Here is a 16,739-nt window from a genome sequence, read left to right on the forward strand (position 1 = left end):
TATTTTACAAACACAAAAATGAACATAGGATATTGTTTTTTATGAACATGCAATCACATCGCATCGCAGTAGTATATATTAGTATATTTTATCATATTATTTGCTGCATTTCTCTCACAGAATCTACCTGACTGACCAGCTTCAGCTTGTGTTTGATCCAGAAGATTTAGGGTTGATGCTATATTGGCAAGAACACGTCTTTTCTTCTCTCTTTGCTCTTCATTCATGTTACATGCAGGGAGTAAAAGATTTGCATTACCATATATTAATAGGAATATGGCCTTTATCTATTTCACTGTTAGTGGGAACCTATCTTAACCATCCCTAGCTATACGTGGCTTGAAAGTCATGCAAAAATACATTAAAGTTACAACGATAGTGCCATCCTAAGGACAGTCACATCTTCGCTCATTCATATTAACAAATTTAGAAGGGCATAAGTCTTCTTAGGATTTATTTTATGGGAAATGTCTACACTGTTAGACATGGCTTACAAGGTAAACATAATAATAATACATAAAAGTTGTTAACAGTTAATAAACTATGTAAACCCACCATTAAAAACTCAGCATGATCACACAACAGAATAAAAACATTGAGCAGTTTTAAACATCTCATAAAACAGTTCTCAGTTCTATAAAATTAAATCAAAAGACCAACCCTGAATTAAATGTCTGGCTAAAAAGAAACACTTTGGCCAGGCACCTAAAGGAGAGTAGGGTGAGCCTTAAGGGGAAGGGCATTCTACAAGTGAGGTGTTCCCATTAAAACCTGTGTTGGCCACAGTCCTCACTTCCCCTCTGAAGGCAAGGGCACAGAGGGCAGCGGTTGTGAGGCTGGTCCTAGCTGACAGGTTGGATAGTATGGCAGAAGGTGGTGCTTGAAAAATGGCACTGTTAGCTCCAACTGACTTTGCTGTTGTGTAGTTCACCTTCAGGCTACGTCATTTTTTTATATAGTTGGCATGTTGCAAACAGTCTGAGCTCACCAACTTGTCAGGCCTCACTTCAAATATATCTGTTGAGCTTGGCAGACAGGTTCAAAAGCCACCAGCAACGGAACTGGAAGTTGTAAAAAAGGATAAGGCCCACTACTTGTTTTTTGGTAGTACACTGGTTTGAAAGTGTTGGGAGAAAGTTCCCCCTTCAGGTTTATACTTCCCTACTTTTTTATTTACCTTCCCCCCCCCTTTAAATGCTATCCAGGCCAACAACATTGCCTAGGGATATTAACCACTGAACACACAATACTATATGTATCTACAAACAAAAAAAAAGGAGTCATCAGCTGCCTACACTCAGGGAGGGAGAAGTTGCTAATAACTCACTTCACTACCATGGACACACTTACATGGACACACAACATTTGGAGAAAGGGTTTCCCTCCCCTTTTCAAAGAAGACAAGAGATGTAGAGGTGTAGTGTGCCTTGCTCCCAAACCTAGAGCCAAAGGGGGTGGTGCAAAAACTGGAAACTATGTTACAACAAAAGTCCCAACAAACAAAGAATCTACACTCAAAATTAATGTCCTGGCTGATAAGGGGGAAATGTGTAGAGGACTATTTAGAACAGGCACACTGCCTCTCCCAATATTCTCTGTAGTGCTGTTCTCTATCTGTTCCCACCATACATCCAAAAGAAATCAAATGCTGAACTATATAAGCTGTTACTGTCTGGTACCTGAAGGAAAAAATGCATAAACCGTGATCCGTTTAACAAAATCAGAGTCCAGTAGCACCTGGTAGTAGGACTCTGATTTTGTTGTGCTACTTCAGACCAACACGGCTACGCATCTGAATTTATCCTGATCAGTTTAGACAGTTCTCCCAAAATTAGAGGAAAGCAACTGCAGCTTTTCTTCTTTTCAGATGCTGCCTAATGACTCCAGAAAGTGGAGTATTTCAGATCTGCCCAGATGTTATGTTAAAATAATAAAAGAAAATGAATTAATTTAAAAGAACAATTAGCAGAACCAAACAACAGCAAAAGAGTTGCCGATACATTCATGGGTCTCTGTCTCCCCAAGGAATGAACGGAACAGAATAAAATAAAATAAAATCTGCAAGAATCAGCCAGCTACCCAACAGGGCTCATTAACTATATATTTTATAGTATGATCACTCTTATGGGTCTCCCTCCCGAACCAAAGGTTAGCTGGCTGATTTACCAAGATTTCTTCTCATACTTTCTCAAATGTTTACTTCCATTTCTTTGAGGTTTTGAAGCTGACAAGGAACGAGGACTCAGATACATCTCCCTAAATATTACACTGAATACATAGGACAATGGAAACTGGGGTAGAAGAGCCACTTTTTCATGCCTCTTCTCCCCCCACCTTTTAGAAGCAGCATGAATTAATTAATAAATATGATAAAACCTGAATTATATGCATGGCAGCTTTCAGAAATTTGATCATCACTCATAAAAATGTATATTACTAATATTCAACTTACCAGCAATTTGACCTTCTTCTACTGGAACGGGAAACTGTGCTTGCTCTTGTCCCTCTGGAGCTAAGAGCTGATTTATTAAGTGGAGTTTTTGGGCATATGGTAACGCTTCTGTTTCATTGGTAAAACCAGACAACAGCATTACTGATCAGCGCAAATGACAGAATTACTTATTGACAGCTTCTGAAAATAGCTTAAAAGTACTATCACACTACAGTGTCAAGACAGAGGTTGACAATTCTGCCAAAACAAGTTTTAAGCAATCTTCTGGCAATATTGACTTTGTCTAAGACATATTTGCAGAGACTATACTGTCAAACTCCTGTTCTTTACCCCACACATTCAGTACATTGTCTTTCTACCTACCTATTTCAGTTAGTTTTCCCTCAAACACTTTATTTATAGTATATTTCAGATATAATGCCCCTGTATAGACCAGTATCATCTAGTACTGAAAAGTGAATTATGTGCGTCAGATTTTTTTCCCATTCAATTTAGCATCTTCCTTAGTAAATTAATTCCTTTTATAAACTCTGGAAGTTTTTCTAGTACCTCAGAGTCATGATTACTGTAATTGAGTATTTTTATGCCTCAATAACCATTTAGATTAGATTGGATCAGACTAAGGCATTCCCAGAATGCCTTCTTGAAAAAAACCTAATAACCACCCCTTTTAGGGGCTTTGAAAGGAAACCCTCTATCGCGTCCTCTGAATCAATATATGTCACTGAATATTAGACAATAATAGCTTTAATTTTAGAATCTCTAAACGGAACTGAAATATTTAGTATTTATGCAGGTCAGATTCAGCAAGGTCTTCCAAAATTATAGATTTTTTCTATTTAATGATATTTCTATATCAAATTTTGGTATGATTAGCAAAATGTAGTTATACATTCTGAGGGGGCTCAATGGCTAACCATCTGATCTGCATGTAGAAGGTCCTAAATTCAATCCCAGTTTTAAAAAAATATCAGGTAGCAGATGATATGGAAAACGTCCTCCTGGGAACCCGCAGAGCCACTAACAGTCAGAGTAGACAGTACATGACCTTCATAGATTGACAGTCTGAAAACTTCAAATGTTTGTTTTAATCAGGAATGGGGTGGGGGGAGGCTGGATTCACATGCTTCATCTAGCATTCCCAAGGACTCACATGCCAACAGCAAATCTAGCGTTCCCAAGGACTCACATGCCAACAGCAAACTTAATATAACTGGCTTGTCCTGTTCCTGAATCTTTTGGATGTAGCCTAATTATAACTGTAGATTCTTAGCAAGGATGCCTTTGCTCTATTATCTATAATCTTACAGTAGTCAACATAAGAAGCTATGATTTATACTCACCCATGGTTTTGCTAGGTTCAAGCAAAAGCTTAGCTAAAGTTTCTGCTTCAGGCATTCCTTCCAGCTCTGTCAAATGGTCTGCAAGCTGTAACATTCCTTCATCAATCAAATCCTTAATTTCAGCTTCTATTTTAAAAAAGGAAAAGGAAATGTGTTTTCTGCTTGTTTTTATTTTAAGAAAATTAATTTCATACAATGTAATCCTATACAGTCCCTCCATTCTGTCCAATGAAGTCAATGGTGTCCAAACCAAGTAGGTTCAAGTGGGTAGCTGTGTTGGTCTGAAGTAGCACAACAAAAATTTAGTCCAATAGCGCCTTTAAGACCAACAAAAATTAATTCAAGTCTGACAACTTGAATTTATTCTAGTCTGACTACTAGTCTGACGAAGAGTGCTTGCACTCGAAAGCTCATGTCTTGAATAAATCTTTGTTGGTCTTAGAGGTGCTACTGGACTCTGATTTTATTGTGCTACTTCAGACCAACACGGCTACCCATTTGAATTTATTCAGGGCGTGAGCTTTCATGTGCATGCAGACTTCCTCAGACAAAATGGAAAAAGGATCATGAGAGTACAGATATATAGAAATGGTAAATTGGTGACAAATTAGTAAACCATGACACATTAAAAACACTGTGTTTATATTAGAGATATACAATTTGCACATTTACTTCACTTAGCTGATGTAATTCTGCTTTATGACAATAGCAAAACCCCCAGAAATTCTAAAGTAATTCTTGCGGGACAGTTATTGCTTATAAGTACTGCATAATCTTGCTTTAATTTTTTAAAGTTATTTGTGTTACATTATAATTTCACTGACCATTTTCTCCTTAACACAGCACTCTTGGTGAGAGGGAAATCACCCAGACTACCTTCCTATACTACCTGGGAATAGTCACTTCGAAGAAAAATAAATATCATAAAGGGATAAATAAGTTATTTAGGTAAAAAATTGGTTCAAGAATTTTTCACATAAGTATGTTTTTGTATTGGCATTCTCCCACATGGCTACTTAATTGTTTTTTGCATGCAAGTTGTAGTTTTGTGTTTATCTTATGTCAAAATAGGAACAACCTTTAAGTCCTGTGATATCTGCCCAAGTTCTTGGTGTAGCTGCAGCCTTCTTCAAAGTTAAACGCTAGTGAAAATAAGAAAAAACTGTTAAACAGAAAAGTTTCAATCCTCACTTTATTGGATGGTTGATGAGAAATGGTAATTTGATTTCAAAAAAAGGAACTTTTAGTCATGTTGGATGTCACAATTCAGAATTTCTTTTGTTACAGTCTACCATTGCTAAACAACATTGGTGCTTCTGAAATAGCTTACATCCAATGCTCGCTAATTAGAGTCTTTAGAGATTATTCCTTTAATTGAAAAACAACAGAATTACCAACAGTATTTTAGAGACGTAATTAACTAAGGGTAAAAACACATAAGACACTGGGGTTAAGCTCAGACAGCAAACTTAACTCAGTTACAGTAAAATATGCACAAACCCAGCTTGTTGCTGGACTTGCATTCATGCCTTTTACTTCTACTTCCATTCTCAAGGAATAAGGGACCCGGGATTGAGATTGGGGATTAGTACCATCAGTATCCCCTCTCCACCTGCTTGTAGTAGGAGGGGGAGGTTGATTAGCCTATCTTGCCAGGTTAGCTTGCTAACCGATAATGTTATATTGTAATTGTTGCAGAGGGTTTTTAATGGATTTTATTGGGGGGTTTAAAATGTTGTAACCCGCCACAAGCCGTAAGGGAGTGGCGGGCAATAAATCGAAAGATAATAATAATAATAATAAATCAGAAACATCAAATTTGGTTACCCATGAAATTTTCATGCAGGTCTCTTGGTTAACCAGAGTTAGTGCCCCCCATAGCAGGATTCTTTGCCTAGATCAAACTCTGATTTAGAATACCAGTTAATGGGGGAAATACACTGGTTATCTAATGAACCTACTTCTGTACACCATGCATAACCGCAGTTAAGTGTTTAACAATTCCCTCACTACATTGCACACAAGAAGAGAGGCAAGAAAAGAAAGCAAAAAGGAAGCACCTCTGTAACAAGACAGGTATGTACATATGCACACACTTGCACTTACCTCTATATTCCATATAAACCGCCATGAGCTGAAAGCGAGGGCGGTATAGAAGCAAACAAACCAACTGAGAGATCCGTTATTGGCTGTTATAGCCAACTTTAAAGGCCTCCCAAAGGACAGTGGTCTTCAGGTAGCATCAATAAAATAAGGCAATTGAGTAAAATGTAAATCCAAATAAAACCCATCCCCTAAAAATACGAATATCAGTAAGACTGTTTATGCACTGGGAACTTCACTGCCCCAGCTCTCGTGCAGGAGCACAAATCGGGGGTGGATGAGGTGCATGAAACCTCCAGTGCATAAACAGTCTAAGTCCACTTAGACCACAGGGAATAATGGGCCAGCAAACCAGTGTTCCAGAGTATTACTTTTCAAGAATCAAGCCCCCCTCATCAAGAGCTTTCACAAAATGGGAATTTCCAAATGGGCCGTTGCCAGTTCCTGCAGGTGCAAAGGTGACATCTTATGAAGCATCTCTTGCAATTAAGACTGAGAAAAACTGGGATCAGATTTTTGCTTTGTGGAAGAGACCAATTTTAACTGCCATAGAAAAGGAGGAATGTTCTGTACACCCCCATCAGGACAGGTTTCCAAGCCCGGAGACAAAAGAAAAGCTGCATCTATGGCCTACCCAGGATGAATTTAGCACTGCCACTGTTGATACGAAGCTCCTTTTATTATTGACTCCCATTCAAGACCTTTTGGGTTTTAGCCTAAGACTCAAGAAGGATTTGAAATCTTCCTAGCTGAGAGAACAGTGAATATTACCAAAATGGTTCATGGTCTGTAATCCCACATACAACCTGTCATGACATTTTATGGGAGACACTGCTCTTTTCCCAGTTTGTATCAGCCCAAGCAGACAGGGGTACACATGCACAGAGTACCTCTGTTCTCTTGTATATTTTGCAAGCATTTTTCTCCCAGATTATTTCCAATACCAGAAGTCAGCTGCATTAGAAGAAAACTGCTGAAGTTAGAGAGAGGAACACATGCTTTGCATGCAGAAGTTTCCAGATTCAATCCCTGCTATTCTCAGTTAAATAATCACCCGCAGCAGCTCTTGATGGACCTCAATCTTAGAGCACGGATAGTCAAACTGCAGCCCTCCAGATGTCCATGGACTACAATTCTCATGAGCCCCTGCTAGCAAACACTGGCAGGGGCTCATGGGAATTGTAGTCCATGGACATCTGGAGGGCCGCAGTTTGACTACTCCTGGCTTAAAGTCTAGAAAACCGCTGCCAGTCAACCAATGATGGTGGAAAATGCCATTAAGTCAAAGCCAACTTATGTCAACTCTGCGGAATTTTCAAGGCAATGAACAAACCACTGTGGTTTGCTATTGCCTGACTCTCTGTAGCAAGCTCGGAACTCCTTGGTGGTCTTGGATTCAAGTACTAAACAGGGTTGGCCCAAGATGGGACAAGATCGGGCCAGCCTGGAGACAATTCCAGTCAAGGTAGTGTTGACTTATTTTTGCGTTCATGTGGATGGCAAGGTTACGAAACACAGATTAAAATGGCAGAAAATGGATCCACGACATTAGAGAAACTACAGGTAGAGAAAAACAAAGAAGGGAGATAAAAGTCAGGAACCTATGTGCATAGCCTTGAGTGATTTGGACAAAAAAGTGAGAGATAAGTCTTCTCCCCTTTATATCTTTGTATTTCCCAAGTTACAACTTGGGGAAGGAAGAGTCCTTTCCTCATAGCTGACGAGTTGCTCGGAAAAGTTCTTCCCAGTTGCCTGTGTGAGTGCATGCAAATTCATATACTAAGCTGGTAGTATGTAAACATTCACAAAGAGCTGTATTATATTCAGTAATCTTCTTTAGTTTTCACAGTACATGCTTTAATTCTGCAGAATGTAAAAAAATTACAAATCTTCAAAACAGGCAGGCTTGTATTGTAATTGACCTCAAGACATTTCTACAATGGACTTTGAACCTGGCTGGCATCCACAGAGGGCTGAGAAAACTGCCCCTGCTGTGGAAACAGCAGGGAGTGAGATGGAGGCACGGGGGGACAACATCTACATGCCTCATCCTCATGCTGCTCACTGCTGGCACTACCTCCTCCCCTGCCCACTCCCTTCCTGTTTGTCATGTTGGTGCAGAAGCACCAACTAAATAAGAATCCTGCATTTGAGAAAACCAGTGATATCAAAGTATTGTTATGATTCCCAATCTGTCAAGGATTATTACTTGATGAAATTATCCACTGAGTCACATAAATGCATGAACTCACCATTGGTTCGAGATGCCCTGCAATTCTATAGGTGTTATTTTCACTACTATCATTAAATTTATTCTTCGTGTTTTAACATTTATTGTAAATTATAAGGAGAGCACAACGTGGAGCCTAGCATTATTTCAGTAAAAAATACTACACACTGCCCTGCTGGCCATTGGGTGTGGGCATCTCCTCAGCTACAGTCATAGCTGCTTGTACCTCCTCTGGGGTGAAAGCTGCCGGCAGTCTTTTAATAATCTTATTTACTTACTTCAGACTCTCCCATAAATTCTTCAGATTCAGCTAAAAGTGAAGGAACTAAACCTGCACGTTCTGACTCAATGGCAGGCACAGTCTGTTCTTGAAGTTCAGCAGAGGAGATAATTGTTGGAAGCATTTCCTTTTGTTCCTCTGCCTGCTGAGCTGTGGAATCAGGCAACAGTTGCTTCTCTTGATCTGGAGGTAGTGGTGGAAGAACTATATCAGCACTGCCAGGTGTTTCCTTCCCTGTGCTTTAAGATTTGAAAATAGCTAATATTAGCTTTAAAATTTATATTACTCAATTGTGTATCATTTTGCCCAAAGAGTAAATGTGGCCAGTTAAGCAGGATGTCATTTTATCCAATTCCACAGCTTTATATTATTAGAGACCGGACAGCAGTCACAATTTTAATAATCCTGTAGGGGGTTTTATTTGGGGCATAAAAATGTAAGTAAATATTTATTTTGTTCATTTCAGAGTGCCTCATTTTAGAACAAGTATTTGTGCCCATCTCTTCTTGTTAACGGGAAACAGAGAAACCAAAATTTTTACAATATTATTTTATTTTTTAGAAAAATGTAAAAAGTAAGAAGAACTGGATAACCATAGTTCTACCTTGGATTATCTAAATCATGTTCTAATTTTTCTTCCTTTCAATTCCTACAATTATTTTACAATTCTTTGTAATTAGGTGACATAAAAACCATTCAGAATAAACAGTGTAGGTTTATTCTGAAAATACCTAAAAGTACTCCTTTGTAAGTTAAGACAGAAATAAGCAGCTTTCAAATATCATAGCTGACACTGCAGATTGTAGCAGAAATCTTGGTTAGATATACACAACCAAGCTGAACAATTTTTGTACAGTTTCACATTCACACATATGTGCATGCGCGCCTTTGCTAATCATCAAACTGCTCTCTCACTTCTATCCAGTCTCCTCAATGTATTGTCTAAAGTATATACTTTGAAACATAACAGATCTTTTGCAGCCCTTAGTATTTTTCTGCATTTTTAATCTGTGAAGCATAGAATCATAATTGGAAGGAACCTCCATCTAGGGTTCATCTAGTCCAACCCCCTACACTTTGCAGGACACTCACAAGCCTATCGCTCATCCACGGTAACCTGCCACCCACTTGAACCTTCACAGAACCAGCCTCTCCATCAGATGGAGAACCCACCACCTCCCGAGGAAGCCTGTTGAGCATATTCCTGCTCTGTGAGACCTCAGGAACAGAGAAAGGAAAAAAAGAATGTCTTTTGAAGGTTTCTTGTTGGCCAGTGGTTTCCTGTCAGTGTGCAAGAGGCTAAGCAAAATAGTACGGCCGTTTAAACACAAATCCCAAGGCTGTGTTCTGGTAGCAAGGAAACACATGAGGTCAAGGCAACACCAAACATTAACAATTTGAATTAAGAAAGGACCTGACCAATCCAGAGACGTGCATGTTGGCTGAAAATGTGTTTGATATATTCCCCCCTCCCCAAGACTTAAATACGACTGAGACAAATTGAGTGGAGAAATGGTTTGTTAGTCTCCAATTGACGGGCTATTTTGTAGTTCTCCTTCAGACTACATAATTTGACATTTCCAGGCCAAGTGTGTTCACTACAAGTAGCATGGACATCATATTAAGTACGTGTACACCATGCCCAGTCAGTCTTTTCATAAGCAACTGATTTACAGAACTTTCCAGGGGTGGAGCTCAATGGTAGGTTCCAGGATCAGTTCCTACCATCAGTTCCCAGTCTTCTTCCTGAAATTCAGGAGACCTGCTGCCCGTCAGAATAGAGGGTGGGTTATAAATTTAAATAAGTGAGACCGAACCTGGATGCCTAAACTTTAGCTGAATCACCTTTGGATGCTAAAAAAAAAAAATTAAAGGATGTGGGTTGGATTCTACTCCTAACCTACCACTCTACTGCGTAATGCCTATTTATTTATTAAAACATTTATCTCCCACCTTGTCTTTCAGATCAAGCTTGAAGTCTTCTTCAAAGACCGTTTATGCACTGGGAACTTCACTGCCTCAGCTCACGTGCAGGAGCATAAATCCGGGCCGGATGAGGTGCACCAGGCCAAATGCGCCCCCATGTGGGTGCAGGAAGTGGTGGGGCAACCTGCCATGACTAAAACTCCAGCCTGCAGCCTGGCATGAAACCTCCAGTGCATAAACGGTCAAAGTGTCTCTTCCATTGAAGAAGAGCTTTCCACTGGAAAAGAACTTTCCATTGGAGGAAGAGCATAACTGGATTCACCCCATAGTCTCCTGTTCTGTTACTTCCTGAATAGTTTTGTAACCACGATAAAAAACTTTTTGCATTGCACATGCATGCTGTGAGCAACTCTGAGCAATGCAATTTGGAAAAAGTAGACAAACTATTTTAAATATGAAGGGATAAATGAAAAGCAGAACAAATGGTGAAGAGGAAAGGTCTCTTTTTTCATGATACAGCACAAGATTTCTACTGAAGTTTTTTTTCTTAACGTCTAATAACATTGCACAACATATTGGATCTCAAACCATCTTATTTATTGAGCAGCAAAACCCGACATCCTTGTTTTGGTTTTATTTCACTCCTCGTGGAGATATGGAAACCATTCTTCAGAGATTTTCAGGAATTCTTTTAAGACCTAAAGAGTAAGCCGGGATTAATTTTAATGGGCTTTCTCTCAGTGGACAACAATTAATTATATTTTCTATTAACTGTGTTAAAATTAGGGGGGAAATTGGATGCACACTTAGTACACTTAGGCTCCTCTATGAATATCAAGGACAATTGTATGTTTTAGCTCAGGGGTAGTCAACCTGTAGTCCTCCAGATGTTCATGGACTACAATTCCCATGAGCTCATGGAAATTGTAGTCCATGGACATCTGGAGGACGACAGGTGATTTGTTACAAAGTCAGGCCTGCCCCTCTGTGGGTAGTAGGAGCACAGTTTTTCTTAGATGCTTAAAGAAAACTCTCACTGTGAACGCAGCCAGTTCATTTCCTTCCTCTATATGCTAGTCCACGATGATGTCATGCCCCCCCTGCCCCAAATCATCTAGACATTTGTTTTTACTGTTCAGTTCTACAGAATATCAGAAATTACAGGAAGGTAGCTACTTTTAAGTTGATCTCTGGTGCATTGGCCTAGTTGGTGTGTACTGCTAGACCTTACAACATTCTAAAAAGCAACGTCCACTGAGAATGTGCCTGCCTCAGTCTTTTGTCCCCTCTGCATAGATTCATATATAAAGATATTAAAAGAACATTCAAGACGTTTCAGTTTCATCCAAACATTACCTCAAATCCAGTACATTTCAAACTAGAATCCCACAATACAAAAAAGTGTGGAACAAGCACGAAGGAGTCAGAAGTCATTTTAAAGAACTCTCATTTACAGACCATTAATTTCTTTTTCTTCTTTCCCTGGTTTGCATGTTGCACATTTCAATATAGTAATTACAAACACTTCTGTCTGTTTCTGTATGTAGAGCAGGGATTACCAGATAGGGCTCCCTGGAGTCCTGGAGCTCCATGAAAGCTCCCCAGGGAATCCTTGCCCTTACCCGATATCCTGCCTTAATGGACTCAGCCACACTTCTGACCCAGTTCCAAGCTCCTCAAAGTAAGAAAAATATTTCAGGGACCCTCCATGGCCAAAACATCAAAAAAAGGCTGATGTAGACCATGTGCAGCAAACTAATTGTGTGTGTGTGTGTGTGTGTTTGTGTGTGTGTGTGTGGACTCTCTTAGTTGAATATCACGTTTAATTAGAAGTTTCAAAACACTACACATTTCCTGTTTTTTTTTTTTTTACTGTGCAACAGCCTGGTTAGCGTGTCTGTATACAATTTCTTGCCTTGCAGAAATACTGAAAGTAACTCAAGGAAAGGTGAAAGTGAAATTGTCATTAGGCAGCATTTCAAGAATACAGAACTGTGCTTGTTTGTGAGTACAGAGCATAATCTACCCAAAGTTAATTCTCACTCTGAAATCAACAGGACCTAAAAGCATTAAATATAAACCAGGTGGAGTCTATGCAGAATATAATAATATATTTATGTGGTGTTTTAGAGTATTCAAGGCATTTTTCTTCCATTCTCATTCATCATTCCTAGAAATAATATACGACTTATGCCATTGTGGAAACTTGGAGGCTCACATAATTAATAACAGCACCTTAGCCAATGGCAAGAAATGTTGTTCCACTGTATTGCAGAGAGACTTCCTCAGTCTCTTGAAATTGTTTAGATTTCTGCACTGCTACTGGTGCATTTGCTACATCAGCGGGCTCTAAAACCTGTCTCCATAATTCTCTTATATCCCTTGCCCGTGGACTCAGGAGATCCCGCCTTGATATAGATGGAGAAAAGGGTTAACATGTGGCCCATCTTATCTGACTTAGAATTCCAGATGACTGAAGAAGAAAAAAATATATGGTTGTACAGCAAGGAAGGTGCTTTCACCCTTCTTCCCTTCTACACCACTAGAAGGCTGCATTTGTTTCTCCTTCAACTGAGCCTTGGGGGCCTTGTAAGTTCATTAAAGCAGGCCTTTCCTATTAGAGGTTTATTAAGCCCACACTGATTAGATTCAGTAGGTCTGGCATCAGCACACCCAAAGGTGGGGTAGCTGCCAGGGCCAAAAACGTCTGCCAGGGCCCACTGACTTCCCCCTCCCACATTCTTCCCTTGTCATTCTGCCACATGCCCTTCTCCCACCCCACTCACTAGCTATCCTCCGCTGCCATATGTGTTCCCAGCTGCATATCCTGCCCTGTGCCACCAGAGTACACAGTGGTGGGAGCACTTCTGGTGGCTATGGAGGCAGCACTACCCATAGGGAAAAGCAGGTGGCTTGGAGAAGAACAGGTCTGGTGAGCATGCAAATGAGTAGGCAGGGCGGAAAGGTGTAATCAGAGAGCCTGCAGGTAGGCAGAGGAGGGCTCCTGGATACTCTCTACCCAGGTCTCCCCCCCCCCAAAGCTTGGAACCAGCCCTGAGATCCAAGCATACTGAGAGAAAAAGAGGGCAAGAGCTGAGCCAAAGACTTATTCTCCAGCAACCAATCAGACAATTAATGGAGGGAAATCATGCACGCACACAGAAAGAACAGCAATCCTAATGTCACACAAGAAAGGCAGAGAACAGTGATCCAGACAAAGGGGAAACGCCAGAAGCTGAGCAGGTCCTCCTGCATGTTTCTCACTTTGCACATGCCTCAGTGATTATCTCTTCACCAATATTTCCCACACTGGGTGGGAGATGCTGCTGCTGCTGCAGCTTAGCACCTACAGGGCCAATGGGCAATGAATACAAAGGATTATCCTGACCAGAATTTCTACAACTAAAAGATAGACGGATCACAGAAAAAAAGCTGTAGTGAAAACTCATGTGCCCTCTGCCCAGAAAAAAAGATTGCAACACTGTCCCAAGCTCTAGAGCTGCAAGTCACAGCAGGGGGAGAGGCGCAAAAAGGGAGGGGGAAGCAACTGAGACTTGCACTGCCAGATAGGACTTGTACTATTTACCACATAAGAACAAGCCATTGAATACTTCCAAAGCAGTTCCACATCCCGCCCCATTCCTCGACTGAAATGCAAAAAAGGGGTGAAAGCAAACTGCAGCTGACATATATATGAAGTTCAAGCATAGGCCCCAAGGCACATGATGCAGGAGCTCATGGGAATTGAAGTCCATGGACATCTGGAGGGCCACAGTTTGACTACCCCTGCTCAAGAACATACAAGTAACACAGAAGCATATCAACTGTGCAGACGCACTAAATGCTGATTTCAGGAGTCATCAGAACTGAGCAGCATGAGGAAAGACTCTCATATGATGAGGTCAAATAACACGGAGAGCTGCTTTCAACTGTTATAACCACTAGAAAAAAAATCTTTGGAAAAAACTTTAGCAGTTTCTACTGGACCCTATAACACTGGGATCAATTCTCAAATCTAGCTGAACTAGAGCTTACTGAAAGTGGTTACACACTTGCACCACCATGACTGTTTACGCACTGGGAACTTCACTGCCCCAGCTCACGTGCAGGAGCACAAATAGGGGGCGGATGAGGTGCACAGACCAAATGCTCCCCCATGTGGGTTCAGGAAGAGGTGGGGCAACTTGCCATCCATCATAGGTTAAAGAACTTCCTGTGCTAGTAAAGCTCAAGTTTGCTATGGTTGAAAAAGAAAGTGGCATTTACTGGCTAAGTTTTACAGAACCGGAGTCTGAAGAAAATGTAACCATAGACAAACTCTCCTACAGGCATATGTCTCTAAATCTACAATCATATCTCTGTTTCTTGGAAACATCTTATGGAGATCCTATTATCTTGTGAGGCAAATTGTTTCAATGCAAAATTATTCTTGAAGGCAAAATGTTAATGCTTAACCTATACGCGCCATAAAAACTGTATTATGGGAATATCCAAACCCTCTGATAAATTATAGTTAGGATAATTAATATCCATCAATAACTACGCAATTGTGCTATATAACAAATGAAATAAATGAAAACTAAACATGAAATTGCGCTTCTATTTTCTATTGGCCTGTAGTCACAAGGAGGTATGTATCTCACTGGTACATTTTTATCTTGCCTTTTCTTCATGGAACTCGGGGAAGCTATATTTATTTATTTATATTATGTACACTTTTCACATGCCCTTTTTATCATCACAACAGCCTTCTGAGGTTGGACAGAAAGTGAGCGACAGGTCCAGAGTCATTCAGGAGTGAGTCTCATGGGCCTATTATGCACGGCCGCTGAAACGGAGGCATGGAGAACGCAGAGGAGGAAGAAGTGAAGCAAACCGCTTACGCACGGGACGGAACGCAACAGCGGCAAAACCCAGAGTATCCGATTATGCACGCAGCTACTCCAGAGCCGCTTCTGGTTGCGGCCTGGTCCCGGGAAGCTCCACTTTCTTCTGCATCTCGCTAACATGGCTTTTTCGGCAGCATACGTTGAATCTGCGCCCGGTTGCCGCCTGCAGCGTGCATAATTGGTGATTTTAGCAGCCGACATTCCACCCTGAATGCGGACCTTCCACTCCGTGCATAATTGGCCATGGCAGTACAAATGAATCTGAATTCAAGTCTCCTAGATTCTAATCCTTTGACTCCTCATTAGCTCATTCTTTGAAAACAGAGAAAGCAGAGCTTCCCGTACTTGCAATATTATTTTTATATCAGCCTTAATATTCATAAGTGATAGTTGACAAACTTGCCTACATGAAAATATGAATAGCATTGGAATACCAGTGTTGTATACATTTTTAAATCTGCTTACCCTTTTAGCGCTGAAGGACGTTTTTTCAGTTCTACAGACTCCTTCTGTTTTATAGTACCTTTGACATCAGACTTTGAGGGCTACAAGAATAATACAATGAAATTAAACCAATAAGTCCAAAAGAATAAAGAGTAAAACAATTCTTGTATTTATTCCATGTATCACACCTTTACACACATACAAGGTACCCATTCTCTTTAGCAAGGTTTCTCAACTTACATGTATTATTTCAGAAATGGTAATGAGTTTGTAGACAACTCCCCTAACCCTAACCCTTTTCATTATTAAGAACTTGTTTAATTTCTGTAGGTCTAATACAAGGCAGAGCCTCTTGTGGCGCAGAGTGGTAAGGCAGCAGACATGCAGTCTGAAAGCTCTGCCCATGAAGTTGGGAGTTCGATCCCAGCAGCCGGCTCAAGGTTGACTCAGCCTTCCATTCTTCTGAGGTCCGTAAAATGAGTACCCAGCTTGCTGGGGGGCAAACAGTAATGACTGGGGAAGGCACTGGCAAACCACCCCGTATTGAGTCTGCCATGAAAACGCTAGAGGGCGTCACCCCAAGGGTCAGACATGACCCAGTGCTTGCACAGGGGATATCTTTACCTTTACCTTTAATACAAGGCACTTGCCACTATTATTTTTCTATATTAAAAATAATAATTGGAATAAAAGCCATAGTGCCGTTCTGTATGAATCCAGCTCAACTACCCACCCGTTTGAAGATTCTTACAAAAATTGTAGAGACGGTGGAGGAAGATTGGGCACAGGGACAAAGCATCATGGACTAACCCTGACCCTGAACTCTAAGGGGCACTTCTATGCCACAACAGAGTCTATTAGTTGGTCATGATGTCCTTTCAATTGTGAAGAAAAATGGCAGCTACAAAGGCATCAGGACACAGATGAGAAGAACATCTGAAACCCTGTTTTTGTGAAGGATGGCAAAGTTTATGAGAATGATATCTAGATTAACTTCTAGATTGGCCCTGTGGAAGTATATATATTTTCTTATACTCTGAGATTGGAAAGACTAATATACAGCAACCTTGTA

At 40.5% G+C, this 16,739-nt stretch overlaps 1 protein-coding gene across 7 annotated transcripts in view; it reads right to left on the reverse strand.

Annotated features, from left to right (window-relative positions):
• CCDC7 (coiled-coil domain containing 7) overlaps positions 1-16,739 on the reverse strand; it is a 92,123-nt gene that overhangs the window by 46,754 nt on the left and 28,630 nt on the right. For 6 of the 7 annotated variants that reach the window (XM_077303228.1, XM_077303230.1, XM_077303226.1 and 3 more), the window contains 6 exons: positions 15,689-15,768; positions 8,407-8,647; positions 4,874-4,937; positions 3,796-3,921; positions 2,453-2,560; positions 128-217 (listed from right to left, as the gene is read on the reverse strand). In XM_077303228.1, the coding sequence (XP_077159343.1) occupies positions 128-217; positions 2,453-2,560; positions 3,796-3,921; positions 4,874-4,937; positions 8,407-8,647; positions 15,689-15,768 (709 nt within the window). The remainder of the gene's footprint in view (positions 1-127; positions 218-2,452; positions 2,561-3,795; positions 3,922-4,873; positions 4,938-8,406; positions 8,648-15,688; positions 15,769-16,739) is intronic. The other variant, XM_077303229.1, reaches the window with a different exon arrangement.

The sequence above is a fragment of the Paroedura picta genome, chromosome 11 (genome assembly GCF_049243985.1).
Source record: "Paroedura picta isolate Pp20150507F chromosome 11, Ppicta_v3.0, whole genome shotgun sequence".
NCBI lineage: Eukaryota > Metazoa > Chordata > Lepidosauria > Squamata > Gekkonidae > Paroedura > Paroedura picta.